General features: G+C 45.1%; 2 protein-coding genes across 2 annotated transcripts in view; both read right to left on the bottom strand.

Annotated features, from left to right (window-relative positions):
* The window catches only part of LENG1 (leukocyte receptor cluster member 1), a 32,663-nt gene extending 17,693 nt beyond the window's left edge, over positions 1-14,970 (bottom strand). Inside the window, exon 1 of the mRNA XM_018566086.1 lies at positions 14,819-14,970. Within this exon, the coding sequence (XP_018421588.1) occupies positions 14,819-14,950 (132 nt within the window). The 5' untranslated portion in view covers positions 14,951-14,970. The remainder of the gene's footprint in view (positions 1-14,818) is intronic.
* A 753-nt stretch (positions 14,971-15,723) lies between these two features.
* Positions 15,724-16,997, bottom strand: part of TMC4 (transmembrane channel like 4) — a 186,859-nt gene continuing 185,585 nt past the window's right edge. Inside the window, exon 18 of the mRNA XM_018566084.1 lies at positions 15,724-16,003. Within this exon, the coding sequence (XP_018421586.1) occupies positions 15,724-16,003 (280 nt within the window). The remainder of the gene's footprint in view (positions 16,004-16,997) is intronic.

Here is a 16,997-nt window from a genome sequence, read left to right as displayed (position 1 = left end):
AAGCTTTGCCCTTTATTCCTACCCACAGGACCAGTAACAATCTATAAAAAAAAAAGAGAGAGACTCCCCCTGCATTCTTGTAACTATGCGTCGACAAACAGGGTGGGTAGTATGCTGCCATGGACAGGCACCAGGAAAGGAAAATTACTGGCACGTATGATACAATTTTACGTTTTCCTGTTGCCTTTCATGGCAGCATACAAACGATAAATAACAAGCGGACAGGGTGGGCAAAAGCGACGCCAAAGAAGACAACTCCATTCAGCAAAAGACGCCTGGACAGACCGTCTCCCAGAGTCCACTGCTGGCAGAAGGTTGCCACAGCTCACGTTGAATGGGCCCACACCACATCCGATGGCCGCCCACACAGCAGCCAAAAAGCTCTCTTTTAGTCTGTACTCACCCGTTCGGTGGTCCCCTACCTTAAAGTGGATGGCCGTTCTTGCAATCGTGGTGAACACCTCATGCCGAAGGAAGGAAGCAAACTATCAGGCAGGGAACTGCAGGGAAGGCTGCACACATCAGCAGGACAAACTCCAGAAATACGTGGCAGCAAAAGACAAGAGCCAGGCCCAGTGTGATCATATGTCAACCTGCCTTCTCTGATAGATCTCAACTGCGGATACACAGGTCAGTGCTATGTGCAGGTAATGTGGTATGTGCAGGTAATGGGTTTGAGTCCTGTATTACATCATACAGCCAAACAATAAAGTCACCGAGGAAATGCGTGCAACGCAAGTAATGGTTTGGAGACCTGTATTACATCATACAGGAGTACAATACAGTCACTGCGGCAATGATGATGCGTTAAACGCAGGTAAGGATTTGAGACATGTATTACATCACACAGCCAAACAATAAAGTCACTGAGGAAATGCGTGCAATGCAAGTAATGGTTTGGAGATCTGTATTACATCATGTAGGAGTACAGTCACAGTGGCAATGATGATGCCTAGAACGCAGGTAAGGATATGAGACCTGCATGCCATCATACAGGAGCACACTGTAGTCACTCACAGAATAAAAGTCTTGAAAACATAATTAAATAGTAGTACTTGCGGTCAGTAGATTCGTCCCAGACTAGTTGTAAGAATACTTGTGCACAGACTCAGCTGCAGGAAGTCCGTTCAGAGTTGTATCTGGAGGTAAAGCATTATACATTGCAAGGGAGGATCAGGTGAGTATATATTTGTTTTTGACCCTAGGCAAAAAGGAGAACTTAACCCTTGCAGTGCGGGGGTATTTATTCCTACCCACAGGACCAGTAACAATCTATAAAAAAAAAAGAGAGAGACTCCCCCTGCATTCTTGTAACTATGCGTCGACAAACAGGGTGGGTAGTATGCTGCCATGGACAGGCACCAGGAAAGGAAAATTACTGGCACGTATGATACAATTTTACGTTTTCCTGTTGCCTTTCATGGCAGCATACAAACGATAAATAACAAGCGGACAGGGTGGGCAAAAGCGACGCCAAAGAAGACAACTCCATTCAGCAAAAGACGCCTGGACAGACCGTCTCCCAGAGTCCACTGCTGGCAGAAGGTTGCCACAGCTCACGTTGAATGGGCCCACACCACATCCGATGGCCGCCCACACAGCAGCCAAAAAGCTCTCTTTTAGTCTGTACTCACCCGTTCGGTGGTCCCCTACCTTAAAGTGGATGGCCGTTCTTGCAATCGTGGTGAACACCTCATGCCGAAGGAAGGAAGCAAACTATCAGGCAGGGAACTGCAGGGAAGGCTGCACACATCAGCAGGACAAACTCCAGAAATACGTGGCAGCAAAAGACAAGAGCCAGGCCCAGTGTGATCATATGTCAACCTGCCTTCTCTGATAGATCTCAACTGCGGATACACAGGTCAGTGCTATGTGCAGGTAATGTGGTATGTGCAGGTAATGGGTTTGAGTCCTGTATTACATCATACAGCCAAACAATAAAGTCACCGAGGAAATGCGTGCAACGCAAGTAATGGTTTGGAGACCTGTATTACATCATACAGGAGTACAATACAGTCACTGCGGCAATGATGATGCGTTAAACGCAGGTAAGGATTTGAGACATGTATTACATCACACAGCCAAACAATAAAGTCACTGAGGAAATGCGTGCAATGCAAGTAATGGTTTGGAGATCTGTATTACATCATGTAGGAGTACAGTCACAGTGGCAATGATGATGCCTAGAACGCAGGTAAGGATATGAGACCTGCATGCCATCATACAGGAGCACACTGTAGTCACTCACAGAATAAAAGTCTTGAAAACATAATTAAATAGTAGTACTTGCGGTCAGTAGATTCGTCCCAGACTAGTTGTAAGAATACTTGTGCACAGACTCAGCTGCAGGAAGTCCGTTCAGAGTTGTATCTGGAGGTAAAGCATTATACATTGCAAGGGAGGATCAGGTGAGTATATATTTGTTTTTGACCCTAGGCAAAAAGGAGAACTTAACCCTTGCAGTGCGGGGGTAACCCCAGTGACTGACACAATCTCAACTGTTGGGGCACTGTGACACGGGTGTGAAAAGGTAAAAACAAACAACTACTTGCCCAAGGGCTAAAGCAGGGGCCCAATCTACTTGTCCAGATACAAAAAAATAGTTTTAATCAAAACCCTATTTAAACTGTGCCAAGAAGCACTTCTCATTGTCAGCGTGGTCACCTGAAAACGAGTGCTTGCAATTTGCGAGCGAAATTCAAAAATGCATAGCACAGGGCTGGACAGCAGTACGGGGTATACACTTGTACTGTTCGTCGAAAGGTAAGTATAGAAGAAGTAAGGGGGGAGAGAGACGGGGCCAGATTTGATTAATTCCATTTTCCCAAATTACCTGGGAAATAAACTTACCCTTTAATGTACATTGTGCATGTAAGAGTTCTGATGCCTGGCTCCCACAATATGGCACACAGTGGAATGATGGCAGCACTCAACACACACAATGTCCTAGTCCTACGCGTGCGTTTATTTGCATGCAGATGGCAGTGGGGTTGGTTTTCATTTTTTTTACTTTTTATTTAATTTTTTTATTGAAAAATGTTGTGTACAAACATGTCATTCGGTATGCAGAACACTTGCAAAGTAGGCATAATAACGAGCAGACAATGACAGTATAAACAAACCAATAAAACATCGCAATCGGCATAGATGATAAGCAATAAGTCCAGAAGTAGAACGGTGAAGGTGTATAATAGAGACAGGGACTAGAAGATCTACAAAAAGGGTCAGTGTAAATTACAACAGTACAGTGGAACCCTAAAAGGACATCTAAGGCACCCAGAGATCCAGCCACTTTTGAAGTGCGATACCACTTCGTATCCTGGAATAGTAACAAAATCTTTTTTGACCAGGAGATAGATCGGTTAGGAGGAATGGAGACCAGGTGGCAAAGAATTGTGCTGTATGAGCGTGGGTAAATTGGGCATCTAATTTATCCAGCGGCATCAGTTTGTCAAAGAGATCCGTCAGGGTCGTTAAGGAAGGAGGAGTGGGTAGCAACCAATTAGTCAGTATAGCCTTTTTGGCCGTGATGATACACAAATGTCTAGAAGTGGGTGATGATGAGAAAGGAGGCAGTGTGTGGAATAGACAAAGGGCTGGGCTAAGAGATCTCTGGATTCTCGAATTAGTGTTCATGTATGACAGGACACTAGACCAAAATAGCTGAATGGAGGGACAAAACCAAATTAAATTATCCAAATCAGGGGTACTGGCATTACATTTAGGGCAAGCGTTTAGCCAATGCGGCGGAGTGTTTGTGTACCGTCGATTGAAGGTGTAAAAAGCTCTATGTATCAGTTTGAACTGGATTTCTCTCCAAGTTTCGCAGATGATGGCTTTAAGTGAAAGCCAACTGCGAAGGAGCAACTGAACGGCGTCTTCCGCTGTAATCTGAAGAAAGACCGGCCATCTATGTACATGAGTGCGGAATGAAGAAGAGTGTAGAGATGATCGAATGGTATGACGACAGGGGTGTGGAAATTTTTGAAAAAACTACATGTCCAAAGGGCTAAAGCAGGGGTGAAATCTACTTGTCCTTCAATGACAATCTACTTGTCCCAATACAAAAAAAAAAAGTTTTAAAAGTTTAAAACTAGGGATGCACCAATACCAGTTTTTGGGTATCGAGTACCAATATTTTGTTTTCAGTACTCACTGAGTATCGGTGCTTCCGTTGGCATGGAGCAGGCTTCCCGGGCAATCAGGAAGACTGCTCCATGTTGTTTGGATGGCTTGATTGTGAATCGCTGGGAAGCCGGTTTCCCGGCCAATCATGGAGCCAGCTTGCTAGCCAATCAGGAAACCTGGCGGAGAGTAATGGCCCGATTGGCCGGGAAGATGGCTCGATGCTGATTGGCGGCCAATCAGCAAGGAGCTGGCTTCCCGGCCAATCACCTAACCACGCTGACCAATAAGTGCTTGCAATTTGCAAGCAAAATTCAAAATGCATAGAAGAGACCGGGCCAGATTTGATTGGGTAATTCAATTTTCCCGTATTACTTGGGAAAGTGAACTTACCCTTTAATGCACATTGTGTGTGTGAGAGAGTTCTGCTGCCCAGGTACCACAATATGGCACACAGTGAAATGGCAGCAGGACTCAACACACACACACAATTTCCTATGCATGTGTTTATTTGTATGCAGATGGCAGGGGCAGCGGAGTTGGTTTTAATTTTTTTTTTAAACTTTGTCACTTATTTTTTTTTAATTTTTATACAGTTTATTATTTTTTACTTTATAACTTTAAAAAATGTTTTTTTAAATTTTTATTATTTTTTCATTTTATTCCCATCAGCAGGACTCAACACACACACACAATTTCCTATGCATGTGTTTATTTGTATGCAGATGGCAGGGGCAGCGGAGTTGGTTTTAATTATTTTTTTAAACTTTGTCACTTATTTTTTTTTTATTTTTATACAGTTTATTATTTTTTACTTTATAACTTTTTAAAAAATGTTTTTTTAAATTTTTATTATTTTTTCATTTTATTCCCATCACATATGGTGTTAAAATCCTCTGTGATAGTTTGGAGGTGACAGGTTCTCTTTATGGAACCTGCCCAACACAGAACTGAACCAACACAGCGCCACGGTCTCAGTGATAGCACAGAGCAGACGAAGAAAGGAAGTTCTTCGTCTGCTCTGTGGGCTCTATGGTGAGCTCCCGTGCCGTGGTGACGGGTCCACCAGAGGAGCGGGGGACCCCCGAAAACCACGGCGCAGGGGGGCGGACAGGATCGCCTATTCTCGCTTCATACAAGTGATCTGAATAGATCACTTGTATGAAAACGAGCAGCGGCTCCACAATATACATTTAGCTCTGCTAGTCCGGAGCAGGGCTGAATGTATTAAAAAACTACTCGCCGGCGCCCGAAACTGCCTGTCCCGGGCGTCGGGCGATAGGAATTCCACACCCCTGGACGAATAGTGGACAGTGGCATTTTCAGGGAAGGCAAGGCTAATAGTCTGTGGAAGGATGAGTGTGAGGTCAATGACCATGGCACCAGCAGATTCCTATTTATAAAGTGACGAATATTGAGCGTACTGAAGGAAATGGTTGCTACAAATTTGGAAAGTGGTCTGCAACTCCCTAAATGGTTTACAGATACCCTGGAGGAGTCAGTAAGTCTTGTACAGTACAAATCCCTCTTGCACTCCAGGTAGAGAAGACACTGGAGTCCCTGCCTGGAGAATAGGCCGGTGATGACATGAGCGGCATCCGAGGAGAAATCACCCCCGGGATCGTATATAGCTTATGGACTTCCCTACAGCTAATTATGGTATCCCTCAGGAGGATATTACTCTTGATGGCCGGGGAAGAGCTCTCCAGGGGGAATGGAGAATGCCCATCAGGGACCAGGGAGACACTAGATTATTTTCCAGTAGAGTGTTTGTAAAATAAGCAGTGTCATGTATCCATTCCCTAGTGTGTCTAAATAGGCTAGTTAGATTGTATAACCTAACGTCTGGCAGGTCAGCTCCCAATAGTTTGGGTTGCTGAAGTTTGCGTAGAGCTATGCGTGGGTGCTTCCCCCTCCATATAAATTTAGAGAAGGCAGTATATAACGTGCGGATATCTTTGTGTTGAATAAGCAGGGGGGATAGCCTGCTTAGGGTATAATCTTGCAAAACTGATCATGCGGACCGAATGGCATCTACCCAGGATAGACAGAGGGAGATCACGTCAGTTCTGTCATTCTTGGATAATTTTCTTAAATAAAAAGGGTCATAGTTCAAATGGTAGAGGGCAGTAGCCCTACGTGAAATACGGATACCCAGATACTAGGGATGCACCGATACCAGTATTTTGGTACTGAGTACCGATCATTTTTTTTCCGTACTCGCCGATACCAATTACAGTGTAACGGAAGTCCCATTCAGGAAGCCAAGTGGCGTGTAATGACTCGCCACATGGCTTCCTGATTAGCCGGGAAGCCGAGCAGCGTGTAAAGAGTCGCCACCCGGCCTCCCGATTAACAAAAAAGTCCCCTCTTACCTTATGTGCAGCCCGTAATCCCCCGGGGCCTCTCCAGTGAGAACGTGGTCTTCGTCCGGTACCCAGCCGGAGCCGTCTAGCTGGCCAATCAGGAAGCCAGGCGCCGTGTAATGACGCGATGCCCTGCTTTCTGATTGGCCGGGAGGCCGGCTCCATGCTCTCGTCATGAGATGACGAGGGAGCATGAAGCCAGCTTCCAGGCCAATCAGAAAGCAGGACGTCGCGTCATTAGACGGCGCCCGGCTTCCTGATTGGACGGCTCGGGCTGGGTATCGGACGAAGGCCGCATTCTCGCTGGAGAGGCCCCGGGGGATGACAGGCTACACATACTAAGGTAAGGTAACCTTACCTCACAAGGCCAGCTTCCGGTCAATCACGAAACCGGCAGCGTGTTATGACGCGCAGCCCGGCTTCCTGATACCGGAAGTACTCGTGCTAGGCATCGGAGCATTTGGGCGAGTACGAGTACTTGCCAAAATACTCGGAATCGGCACCAATATCGATACTAGTATCGGTGCATCCCTACCAGATACGTTATAAAACGTCTTTGAATTTGAATGGAGAGTTCAGGGGGCCAATGGGACGTGTCAAAGGTCTTACAAACTGACAACAGTAAAAGTTTGCTTTTGTGACAATTGACTTTTAAACCTGAAAATGATCCAGAGTGACTGATGAGCTTTAGGACATTGGGAATCTGAGAGGACGGGTCAGACAGTATAAGAGTAATATCCTCAGCGAAGAGAGCCAGTTTTACATCGTGAGGTCCCGATTGAAAACCGTGGAAGATCAAGGACGATGGAAGGGAGCGGATCTAAGGCAAAAATAAAAAGCAGGGGGGATAAAGGGCATCCCTGTCTTGTCCATTTGTGCAGTGATAATGAATTGGATAGAGCAGTGGAGGTGAGTGGAGGTGAGCAGTGGATATGTGCCTGAGGTGAAGTGCTAATAAAATTCAAAAAGGAACCTGCAAAACCCATACGTTGCATTACCATGAAAAGCCATCGCCAGTTCACGTTGTCAAAAGCCTTCTCCGCATCTAAAGGTCAACAGAGCCAAAGGATGCGAAGAAGGCTGGTTTAGGCGGTGATCTTCCAGAGCCATAAGAATTTTTACGCACATTTGTCATTGCTGAACGACCTGCAACAAAGCCCACCTGATGAGGAGAGATTAACTTCAGCAGGATGGCAGCCAATCTGTTCTAGAATTTTGGACAACAGCTTGGCATCCAGGTTCAATAAAATCAGTCGGTAGGAACCAAAGGGTCTTTACCCTTCTTTGGTATTAAACGAATGTAAGCATCGTTGAAGGCAGGAGGATATTGCCAACGAGTTACTATATCACTATATATCATCATTAGATAATAAGCTATAAAATTCAGCGGTAAATCCGTCAGGGCCATATGCTTTGGAGCAGGGAGAATTCTTAATGGCATCTAGAATCTCATTTGGATCTATGTCTCCATTTAACTTGGCGAGATCTTAAGCAGATAAGGATGGTAGCACGAGAGAGTCTAGGAAGGAGGATCCTGACGACAGCTCCCCTTGCTCGTGTTCGTAAAGCTTCTGGTAAAATTCACAAAAAATGTTGCTTATGGAGAAGGGATCAGAGTGTACTACACCCTCATCGTCCATTATTTTCAATATGTTGTTCAGTATGTTTCCCTTGGGCTAAATTAGCCAGAAGTTTACTAGACTTGTTGTTAAATTTAATATAATGCAAGATCTGAAGGTGACCCAAATATAAGTTCATGTTGGTGAAGTCAGTGGTCGCATATTTGTTTGGCAGACAACCAAGAACCTATTAGTACGGGAGGGGTCATTTTTATAATTGAGATAGGATTATCTAACGCATACTGACAGGGTTAGACATATACGAGCAGCATTATCAGTCGCCTAGTCATGCCACCATTGTTTGAGCTCGGCTTGAAAAGCATAATTTTTTTGTCAAGTAAGAGGGAAACCACCAAATGGTGGGATTACTAGGCGATCCAATATCTTTTATAGTCACCAAAACAGGAGGATGATCCGAGATAACAAGGTCCCCGATTGTAACCGAGTCCAGTTTAGGTAGCAAGGACGGAGAAGATAAGAACAAGTCTATACGTGACAAGGAGTTGTGGGCGTGAGAAAAGTGTGTGAAGTCTCTGTCTAGAGGATCCAAATATCTCCATATGTCCGTAAGCCCAGTGGCTTCAATTCAGGTAGCTAAGCATGTATCCTGAGGATTGTGATGCAGGAGTTTAGGTTTTACTTCCCAGGAACGATCTTCCAGTGTAGATGGCACCGCAATGAAATCTCCGCCAATTAAGAGGAATGAGGAGGGTTGGCGAGAAGTAATGTGCGACATAAGGTTGTCCAGGAATAGTTTGTTATCCACATTAGGACCATAGACAATACAGAGGTCCATCGAGTGAGAACCCAATTGCAGTGACAGCAGGGACCATCTCCCAGAATCCTGATCAAAACGATGAGCGATGACAAAATGAGATAGGGATTTTTTAATGAGGGTGATAACCCCCGCCGACCTGCCAGTAGCCGGAGCACCGATGGCCGTGCCAACCCATGATTTCTGCATACGGGGCCTTAAGGTGAGTTTCCTGGAGAAGTGCAATGTCCACATTGAGCTTCTTGAGATGTCGTAGAATTTGGCATCACTTGTTGGGTGATCTCAGTCCTTTAACGTTCCAAGTAATGAAGTTCAGGGTGGGTCCCATATGTCTGGTAATGGTGAGTGGAAAGCACAGTTCGTTGAATATCTAAAGTAAGGAAGGGCACTTACGGGTGTCCCAATGCTCCCGAAGTGACCAAGGAACCTAATAAACAAACAGGAGGGGGGAAAAAAAGTCCATTCTGAAGGACTTCCTTTTTTCTCAATGCAAACGACCTTGAGACCTTGACCAAATACCCACAAGGCAAAGTCAGTGAGGAGAAAAGTCCAAAAGCAAATAGTTCACTCCATCCCGTCAGCTGGAGGAAAATCAGAAACATATCTGGATAAACTGGATATGCGAGAACGTGTAGGTAGATAATGATGAAACCAGATCTAGGCCAGTGCTGTGTTTGAGCCCAGTCCTAAAGTATGTAAGATCCTATCCGCTTAGGAGACGTTCAAGCCTTCTTTTTCCTGGGTGGGCTCCTAATCTGGGAGCAAGAAGAACTATTGCCTTGTGAATCAAGGAATCTTTGGGCTTGGGCTGCCGATGTGAACCTCCATGCCTTTCCGTCCTCCGATGAGAAACGAAGCACTGCAGGGTATTGCAGGCCGAAATCGATGTGGCTCCAAACCAGCGTCTGGCACACTTCATGAAAAGACATCCGTAATTTCATGGTACTTTGCTTGTCATAGTAGTCAAAGTCAATCACAGGCCTTGGCTTGGCATCATCCCTGGGTGGGCCTAATCTATGTGCCCTTTCCACCTTGCAAAGATCAGATAGGCCCAGAGCCTTAGGTACAGCGGTGGAGCACAAAGAGCAGAGGTCCAACGGTCTTAGAGAATCTGGAATGCCAATGACTCTCAGACTGTTTGGTCTGGAACGATTTTCCAGATGGTCAACTTTATCCTGTAAGGCGTGCACCTGTTCAGCTAGATCACTGTAAAAACATTGTGAATCTGCAGCATTGTCTTCCAAGTCACATATGCTTAACTCCATGGCTTGTAAACGCTGAGTTTGGGCCTCTAAATTAGTATTGAGTTTCCCCAGCTGAAGCTGTAGTGTGTCCGCTATTATAGTTGCAATGTCAGACTAAATGCTTGGTGACTTCTGAGGCGATTAAAGAATAGTTGATGGCCATGTTATCAGGTAATACAGGAACCGATTCACCCTCTATGTGGTGGGTGGCATCCTGCTGCATGTCATCGGTGGCCATGTTGGATCCTTCCTTGCCGTCTAATGTGCCGTCTGTGAGAGCTCTGCGTGCTTTCGGCGCGCGCGCCAGATGTCTCCATGTCGGCAGAGTGAACTGAGGTCTACGGGCTGACAGCAGTGAGCGGGAGATGCTTCGGTGACAGTGCAGTGAGAGGAGGCGGGACGGAGCTCAGAGCCGCTCGTCTAAGGCATCGGGCGCCGGAACCGGAAGTCTTTTTTTTAAACTTTATCACTTTATTATTTTTTACTTTTTTTATTATAACTTTTATTTAACACCTAGTTTTATTCCCATCACACAAGGGATTACAAGCCCCTATGTGATAGTTAAGCGGTGACAAGTTCTCTTTATGGAACCTGCCCTCCAACAGATCTTCTGTGCAGTTCCTAACAGCTGTGACAGGTGTTATTACCGCGCTCCGATCTCACTGACCACACAGAGCGAAGAACGGACGTTCTTCGCCCTGCTCCCCGCTGTACATTTAGCCCTGCTTGCTTGAAGCAGGGCTAAATGTACAAAAAAAAAAAAAAAAACACCCGGTGCCCAGAACTGCATGTCCAAGGCATCGGGCGATAGGAATTCCACACCCCTGTGGTCAAGAGAAAGCCTCTTCTCTCTAAAAAGTACATGGCAGCATGGTTTTGGTTTGCAAAGTTGCATCTGAGCAAACCACAAGACTTTTGGAACAATATCCTTTGAACAGACGAGACCAAAAAGTGGAGATGTTTGTCCATAATGCACAGCGCCACATTTGGCGAAAACTAGGGTTGCACTGATACCATATTTTGAAGACCAAGTGCGAATACCATTACTTTTCCTCAAGTACTCACAGATACCAATTACAGACATCTTTTTTTTTAGCGCCATGTGACAAGTTTTCTAAAACAATACAAATTAATGATTTTAGGACAGTGGTGGAGTGCCAGGGCCCGGTCCCAGCTGCGACCACTGCAACCCTGGTATTTCTGACTCCAAGCTGCAGAGGGACTACACATCTCAGCAATACATTATACAGTAATGCAGAATAGCACCAGCTATAGGGGACTACAAATCCAAACAATAAATTATACAGCAATGCAGAATAACATCAGCTATGGAGGAGTAAAAATCCCAGCAATACAGAATGGCACCGGCTACAGATCCCAGGAAAATATTATACAGCAATACAAAATCCCACCAGCTATATAGGATTACAATTCCCAGGATTACATTATAAAGCAATGCAAAATAATATGAAGCGACATACTCTGTGTTGCTCCGGAGTGGCGGCCTGATGTCTCCAGGGTCCCAGATGGGCTGTGCGGTGGCAGAGATCCACAGGAAGGAGGAGAAGAGGTGTGATCAACGCTGAAAGCAGTGCTGCAAGGTCCCTAGAAGGCTGCCGAGGTCCCCAGCAAGCGTGGGACCTTATGGCAGCTGCTTGTGTTTAAAAATTTACAGCGCCGGTATCGGTGCTTAGTATCGAGCCATTTTCGCGAGTACAAATACTTGTGAAAAAGCCTGGTATAGGTGCATCCCTGGTGAAAAGCAAACACAGCATATTAGCACAAACACCTCATACCCAATGTCAAGCATTGTGGTGTAGGAGTGATGATTTGAGCTTGTTTTGCAAACACATGACCAGGGTAACTCGCAGGTATGGAGACAATGCATTCTAGAGTCAAATGTGAAGCCATCTGCTCAACAGCTAAAACTTAAGCAAAATTGGGTCATGCAACAGGTCAATGATCCCAAGCACACCAGCAAACCTACAATAGAATGGCTGAAAAAGAAAAGAATCAAGGTGCTGCAAAGGCCAGTCAAAGTCCAGACCTCAATCCGATTGAAATGCTGAAGTGGGACATAAAGAGAGCTGTGCATAAACAAATGCCCACAAACCTCAATGAACTGAAGTAACACTGTAAAGAAGAGTAGGCCAAAATTCCTCCACAACGATATGGGAGACTGATGAAGTCATACAGAAAACAATTGCTTCAAGTTAGGAATGTCCCGATACCACTTTTTCAAGACCAAACACAAGTACTTCCCCCTCATGTACTTGCCGATACCAATTACAGATACTTTTTCTTAAAGGGACAGGTGACATTTAAAAAAAACAATAGACTAATGATTTTAGGCCAATTTCTTTATGATTATGAAGAACTTTAAGACTTAGAAAAAAAAAAAACATTTAACCTATTCATGTTTTCACCCGCAATCGTGTGGGGCCCAAGCGGTATTGCGGCTGGAAACCGTGCGATCTGATTGGCGTGAATGGAGTGCCATTAGAAAATAATGCCACTGCCAACGCGATCGGCGGTGGTGTGCGATTTCCGTGACCGCCCAGCCATCCGCTCAGCTTCGTGCACGATGAACGGGCGGTCAAGGATTGTACACAATCGCCAATCGCACTGCCAGTGCAATTATTTTCTAATGGCACCCCAGTCGTGCCAGGCAGATTGCGCGGTTTCCGCCACAATACCGCCCTGCCTGAGCAGTTGCACACAATAGCGGTTGAAAACACTGCGCGTTTATTTCGCATCCAGAAGTTGGGGGCAGCGGGGCTGGTCTTCATTTTTTAAATTTTTATTTACTTTGTAAACATTTTTCATTTCCATTTGTTTTACTATTTTTACTTTATCACCTTTTTTTTACATTTTTATTTAGTTACAATTTTAATTAGTTATTTTTTACTTTATTATTTTTGAACAATTTAGTTTCACTTAACTTTATTGCTATCACACAGGGGATAACAAACCCCTGTGTGATAGCATTTGTAGGTGACAGGTACTCTTTATTGACTATTCGAAAAATGGATTGTCCCCAAATTATAGAAATCCCTTATTCGGAGCTGGTTCAGTAAACAGGTAGAAAGATATATAATTTATCAAATTGAATATTTAATCGTAGAAAAAACTTAAATACATCCACAACAAAACATTTAAAAACAATTAAAAAACTTCCCTTGGATAAACAGTGGTTAAAGAATCATGGATGATCTGCACTTCTGCTTCTGCCGAGACTAATGTGCGGGATGAGCTTTGGTGAGTGTCCAGGGAAGTTGTTAGCACACGTTACCCTGACGTGTTTCCTCCCCACACAGGGGCTTCCTCAGAGGGGCGTGTGGAGCAAATTAAATCATTCAGTGCTGTTGGACTCGAGCAGGCCTGTCTCTCCCCGAGCTACATGAGCTGTGAGTAACCTGGGATACTTTGTATCCGTACATGAATTACATTGTATGTATCTGCTCTAACCTTTCATGCCACATCAGTTGGTCTGCAGATCATCCATGATTCTTTAACCACTGTTTATCCAAGGGAAGTTTTTTAATTGTTTTTAAATGTTTTGTTGTGGATGTATTTAAGTTTTTTCTACGATTAAATATTCAATTTGATAAATTATATATCTTTCTACCTGTTTACTGAACCAGCTCCGAATAAGGGATTTCTATAATTTGGGGACAATCCATTTTTCGAATAGTTTTGCTGAAACCCTGGGGACTGCTATACTATATATTAATTTTGCTTTGGCGTAACTCCATTATGTTCCCTTTTCTTTTTTTGCATACTCTTTATTGACCCTGTCATCTCCAACACAGGAGTTCTAGCACAGCACTGTGCTAGAACTCCTGTGAGAAGAACGAGCAGCGGCCGGGAACAGAGGCTGAGGGAGGTGACAGAGCCTCCACAGCTCCATGTGTCCGGCTCTGTCACAGCTCCATGTATCCGGCTCTCTGCTCTCGCTTGCCCAGCACCCGGAACTACATGTTCCCGGGCGTCGAGCGCTACTAATTCAACACCGATGCGCAAGCATCAGCGTTATGCATCAGGGGATTTTCACAAGTACTTGTGAAAATGCCTTGCATCGGTATCGGGACATCTCTACCTCAAGTTGTTGCTGCTAAAATTGGGCAGCGTGTAACACAGCCCGCTCTAACTATTGGGAAGAGTATAGTTTACTCTCCCAATAGTTGTCCTTTAAGAAAGTGGGGATATCGGATGGCATCCACATCCTCCTTAAATAGAGTGATGCGTTCTTGGAAGACACTCCCTCAGGAAGTAGACCAGGAGTGGACAACTCTGGCCCTCCAGCTGTTGTGGAACTACAAGTCCCATGAGGCACTGCAAGACTGGCATGACTCCCAGAGGCATGTTGGGGTTTGTAATTAAAGCACAGCTGGATGGACTAACTTGCCCACCCCTGAAGTAGACAGTAGTGCTTGTCATGCTCATACACACATACACTACAAGTGCGCACTAAGGAGGTACGCTACCTCAACTAACAAAAACACTGTATCACACACCTCACTGCTGATTTGTTTATAACTTTTGTTAACATCATATGACAAATAAATTAAATGAAGAGACAAACTCTTTATTGAAAAAAATGCCAAATTTACAAACATACTATTGGGAAAAAACCTCCACCAATGATAATGTCACGGGGACGCCCTTATGTAGAGACGAATTACTAACCTCTTGCTCCGCTAGGTCCACTCTCTTCCTCCGTTTGCGGTCCTCTTCTGCGGCCTCAGCTTCGTCCCTACGTACTCGTGCAATGTTATCCTTATTGCGCACATGCCAGCTTTTCTTGGGCAAAATATTCATTTTGCAAGGGATATACTAGTTCGTCATAAGCTACGTCCCTACACTACAAAGCCAGAGAGTCTCTAGTCGAAATCGGCACTCTCAGAAACAAAGTTATATTAATGGCTCGGTAGCGGCTAGTTCCTTTCCTGCAGATTACCCAGTGATGTCACAGGAAACATGTGACCAGGAAGCAGGAACTAGTGGGCGGCAAATTTAAGTGAACAGGAACTGCTACACTGAATAAGAGGCTGCAGGCAGATGAGTTGTTATTCCCTGTTTGTCTCCAACTCACTGGCCGTCTTATTTTTACAAGATACCGTCTCTGTTTACCGGGCTCACTGTCTCTCTCTGTATCTGCGCTCCCCTATCTCTCTCTGCTTGCGCGCTCTATTTGCGCACGCTCACTGTCTGCGCTCTCCTCTCTCTCTGTCATACTGCATAGAATCATTTAGCAAAATCCAAAGCATGCCTGTTTCAGGCTTCTGATTGTTGTGGCAACAACCAGGCACGACGAACAGATGTCTTTAGTGAGATCTGCTGGTGATATCCTGCAGTACATGTCAGGAACAGTGTCACTAAGGTTATTATTGGCTGTCCTGGCGTTTGCAGCAGCCTAATAATAACCAATAATTAAAGGGTTTCTAAACCCTCAATTTTTTTTGCATATATCTACTGCTAGCAAGCAGTAGATATATACAAAAAACCCCGCTTTAACCATTTACCGTCTGCCGATCGTTGAAAGACGGCCAGACGGGAGTCTCCTGGATGCGGGTGGGCATCTTTAGACGTCCTTAGTGCTCGTGCACGACCCCTGGCGCGCTCGAGCGGTAACCCACCAGGATTTTAAACAGCCAGCGATGGGTGTTTACACACAAGTGGTCCGGCATCTGTAAAGACGTCTGATCGCTTGTATGATTCAAGTGAGGGTGCACCCTCCTCCTTACCTCTGATCGCTGTCCCTGCCGCTGTCCACGCGATCCCGGGCGTCCATCCATCCCGGGCCATGTGGCTCTGTTCACTGAGAACTGAGGGAGATCAGTCCGCAACCTCCCTCCGTTCTCCTCCTGGTCTCTGAATGCAGGAAGTTATGTATATTACCTCACTTCTGCATTCCTCTGTCACTATCCGGTACAGAAACCGGAGAGAAGCTGATGAAGCAGATCTGTGCTTCACCAACTTCTCTGGGGGTCCCTAGGTGACACTAGGAGTCTTAGAGACCCCTGATGTCTACATAAAGGGGACCTGTAACTGTAATTTGTTATCACATAGGAGCACCTTATGTGATAACAATAAAGTTAAAGGAGAACTATGAGGTGAGTGCTTTTCACTCACCTCATAGTTCTAGCCGACCTGTGACAATGAGACTGTCACAGGTCGGCACAGTAGATCGGGAGGTGAGTGAACACATACCGGGTTCGCTCGCCTCTCGATCCTGTCACGGCTCTCTGCCGTGACAGGGGGAGGGGCTGGATTCCCCGCTCCGATCTGCCAGCGCTGACTGGCGGAACGGACGGGGGAGGGGGCGGGTACAGCTGGCTCTGCGGTCATTACCAGCCACCCGGCTTTCTGATTGGCCGGGAAGCTGGCTCCATGTTCCTTTGCGGCACTCTAGGTCAGAGGAAATATCCCTCTGACCGGAAGTTCCGGTATTTGGGTAAGTAGCAGAGCGTTTGGGTGAGTAAGATTACTTGCCCAAATACTCGGTATTGCTGCATCCCTATCCACAATCGTGAATGAACAGGAGTTCATGTCTGGGAGTAAAGAATGTATCCTGATAACTAGAACACAGAACAAATAAACATAGGATGGCCAATAAATCCTAAACAGATTAGGAATATATAACATACATGAATATTATTATATTCATAAAAAGTTCTGGTAGTGTGTACGAAAACCAGAATCCACATTAAGTCCCTCCTTTATGGCATTGAAATGTAAAATCATTTTTATTTTGAATGTTTTTCTTTCATGAGAGTTTTTAAAATTCCCTTTCAGTACTTTAATATAGAGGTTTTGGATGGAGTGATCTTTCTGGGAGAAGTGATGTCCTACTGGAGTGCAATAT

Source organism: Nanorana parkeri, unplaced genomic scaffold, assembly GCF_000935625.1.
Source record: "Nanorana parkeri isolate BGI_ZX_2015 unplaced genomic scaffold, ASM93562v1 scaffold915, whole genome shotgun sequence".
Lineage (NCBI taxonomy): Eukaryota > Metazoa > Chordata > Amphibia > Anura > Dicroglossidae > Nanorana > Nanorana parkeri.
This window is presented reverse-complemented; position numbering and strand designations above follow the sequence as displayed.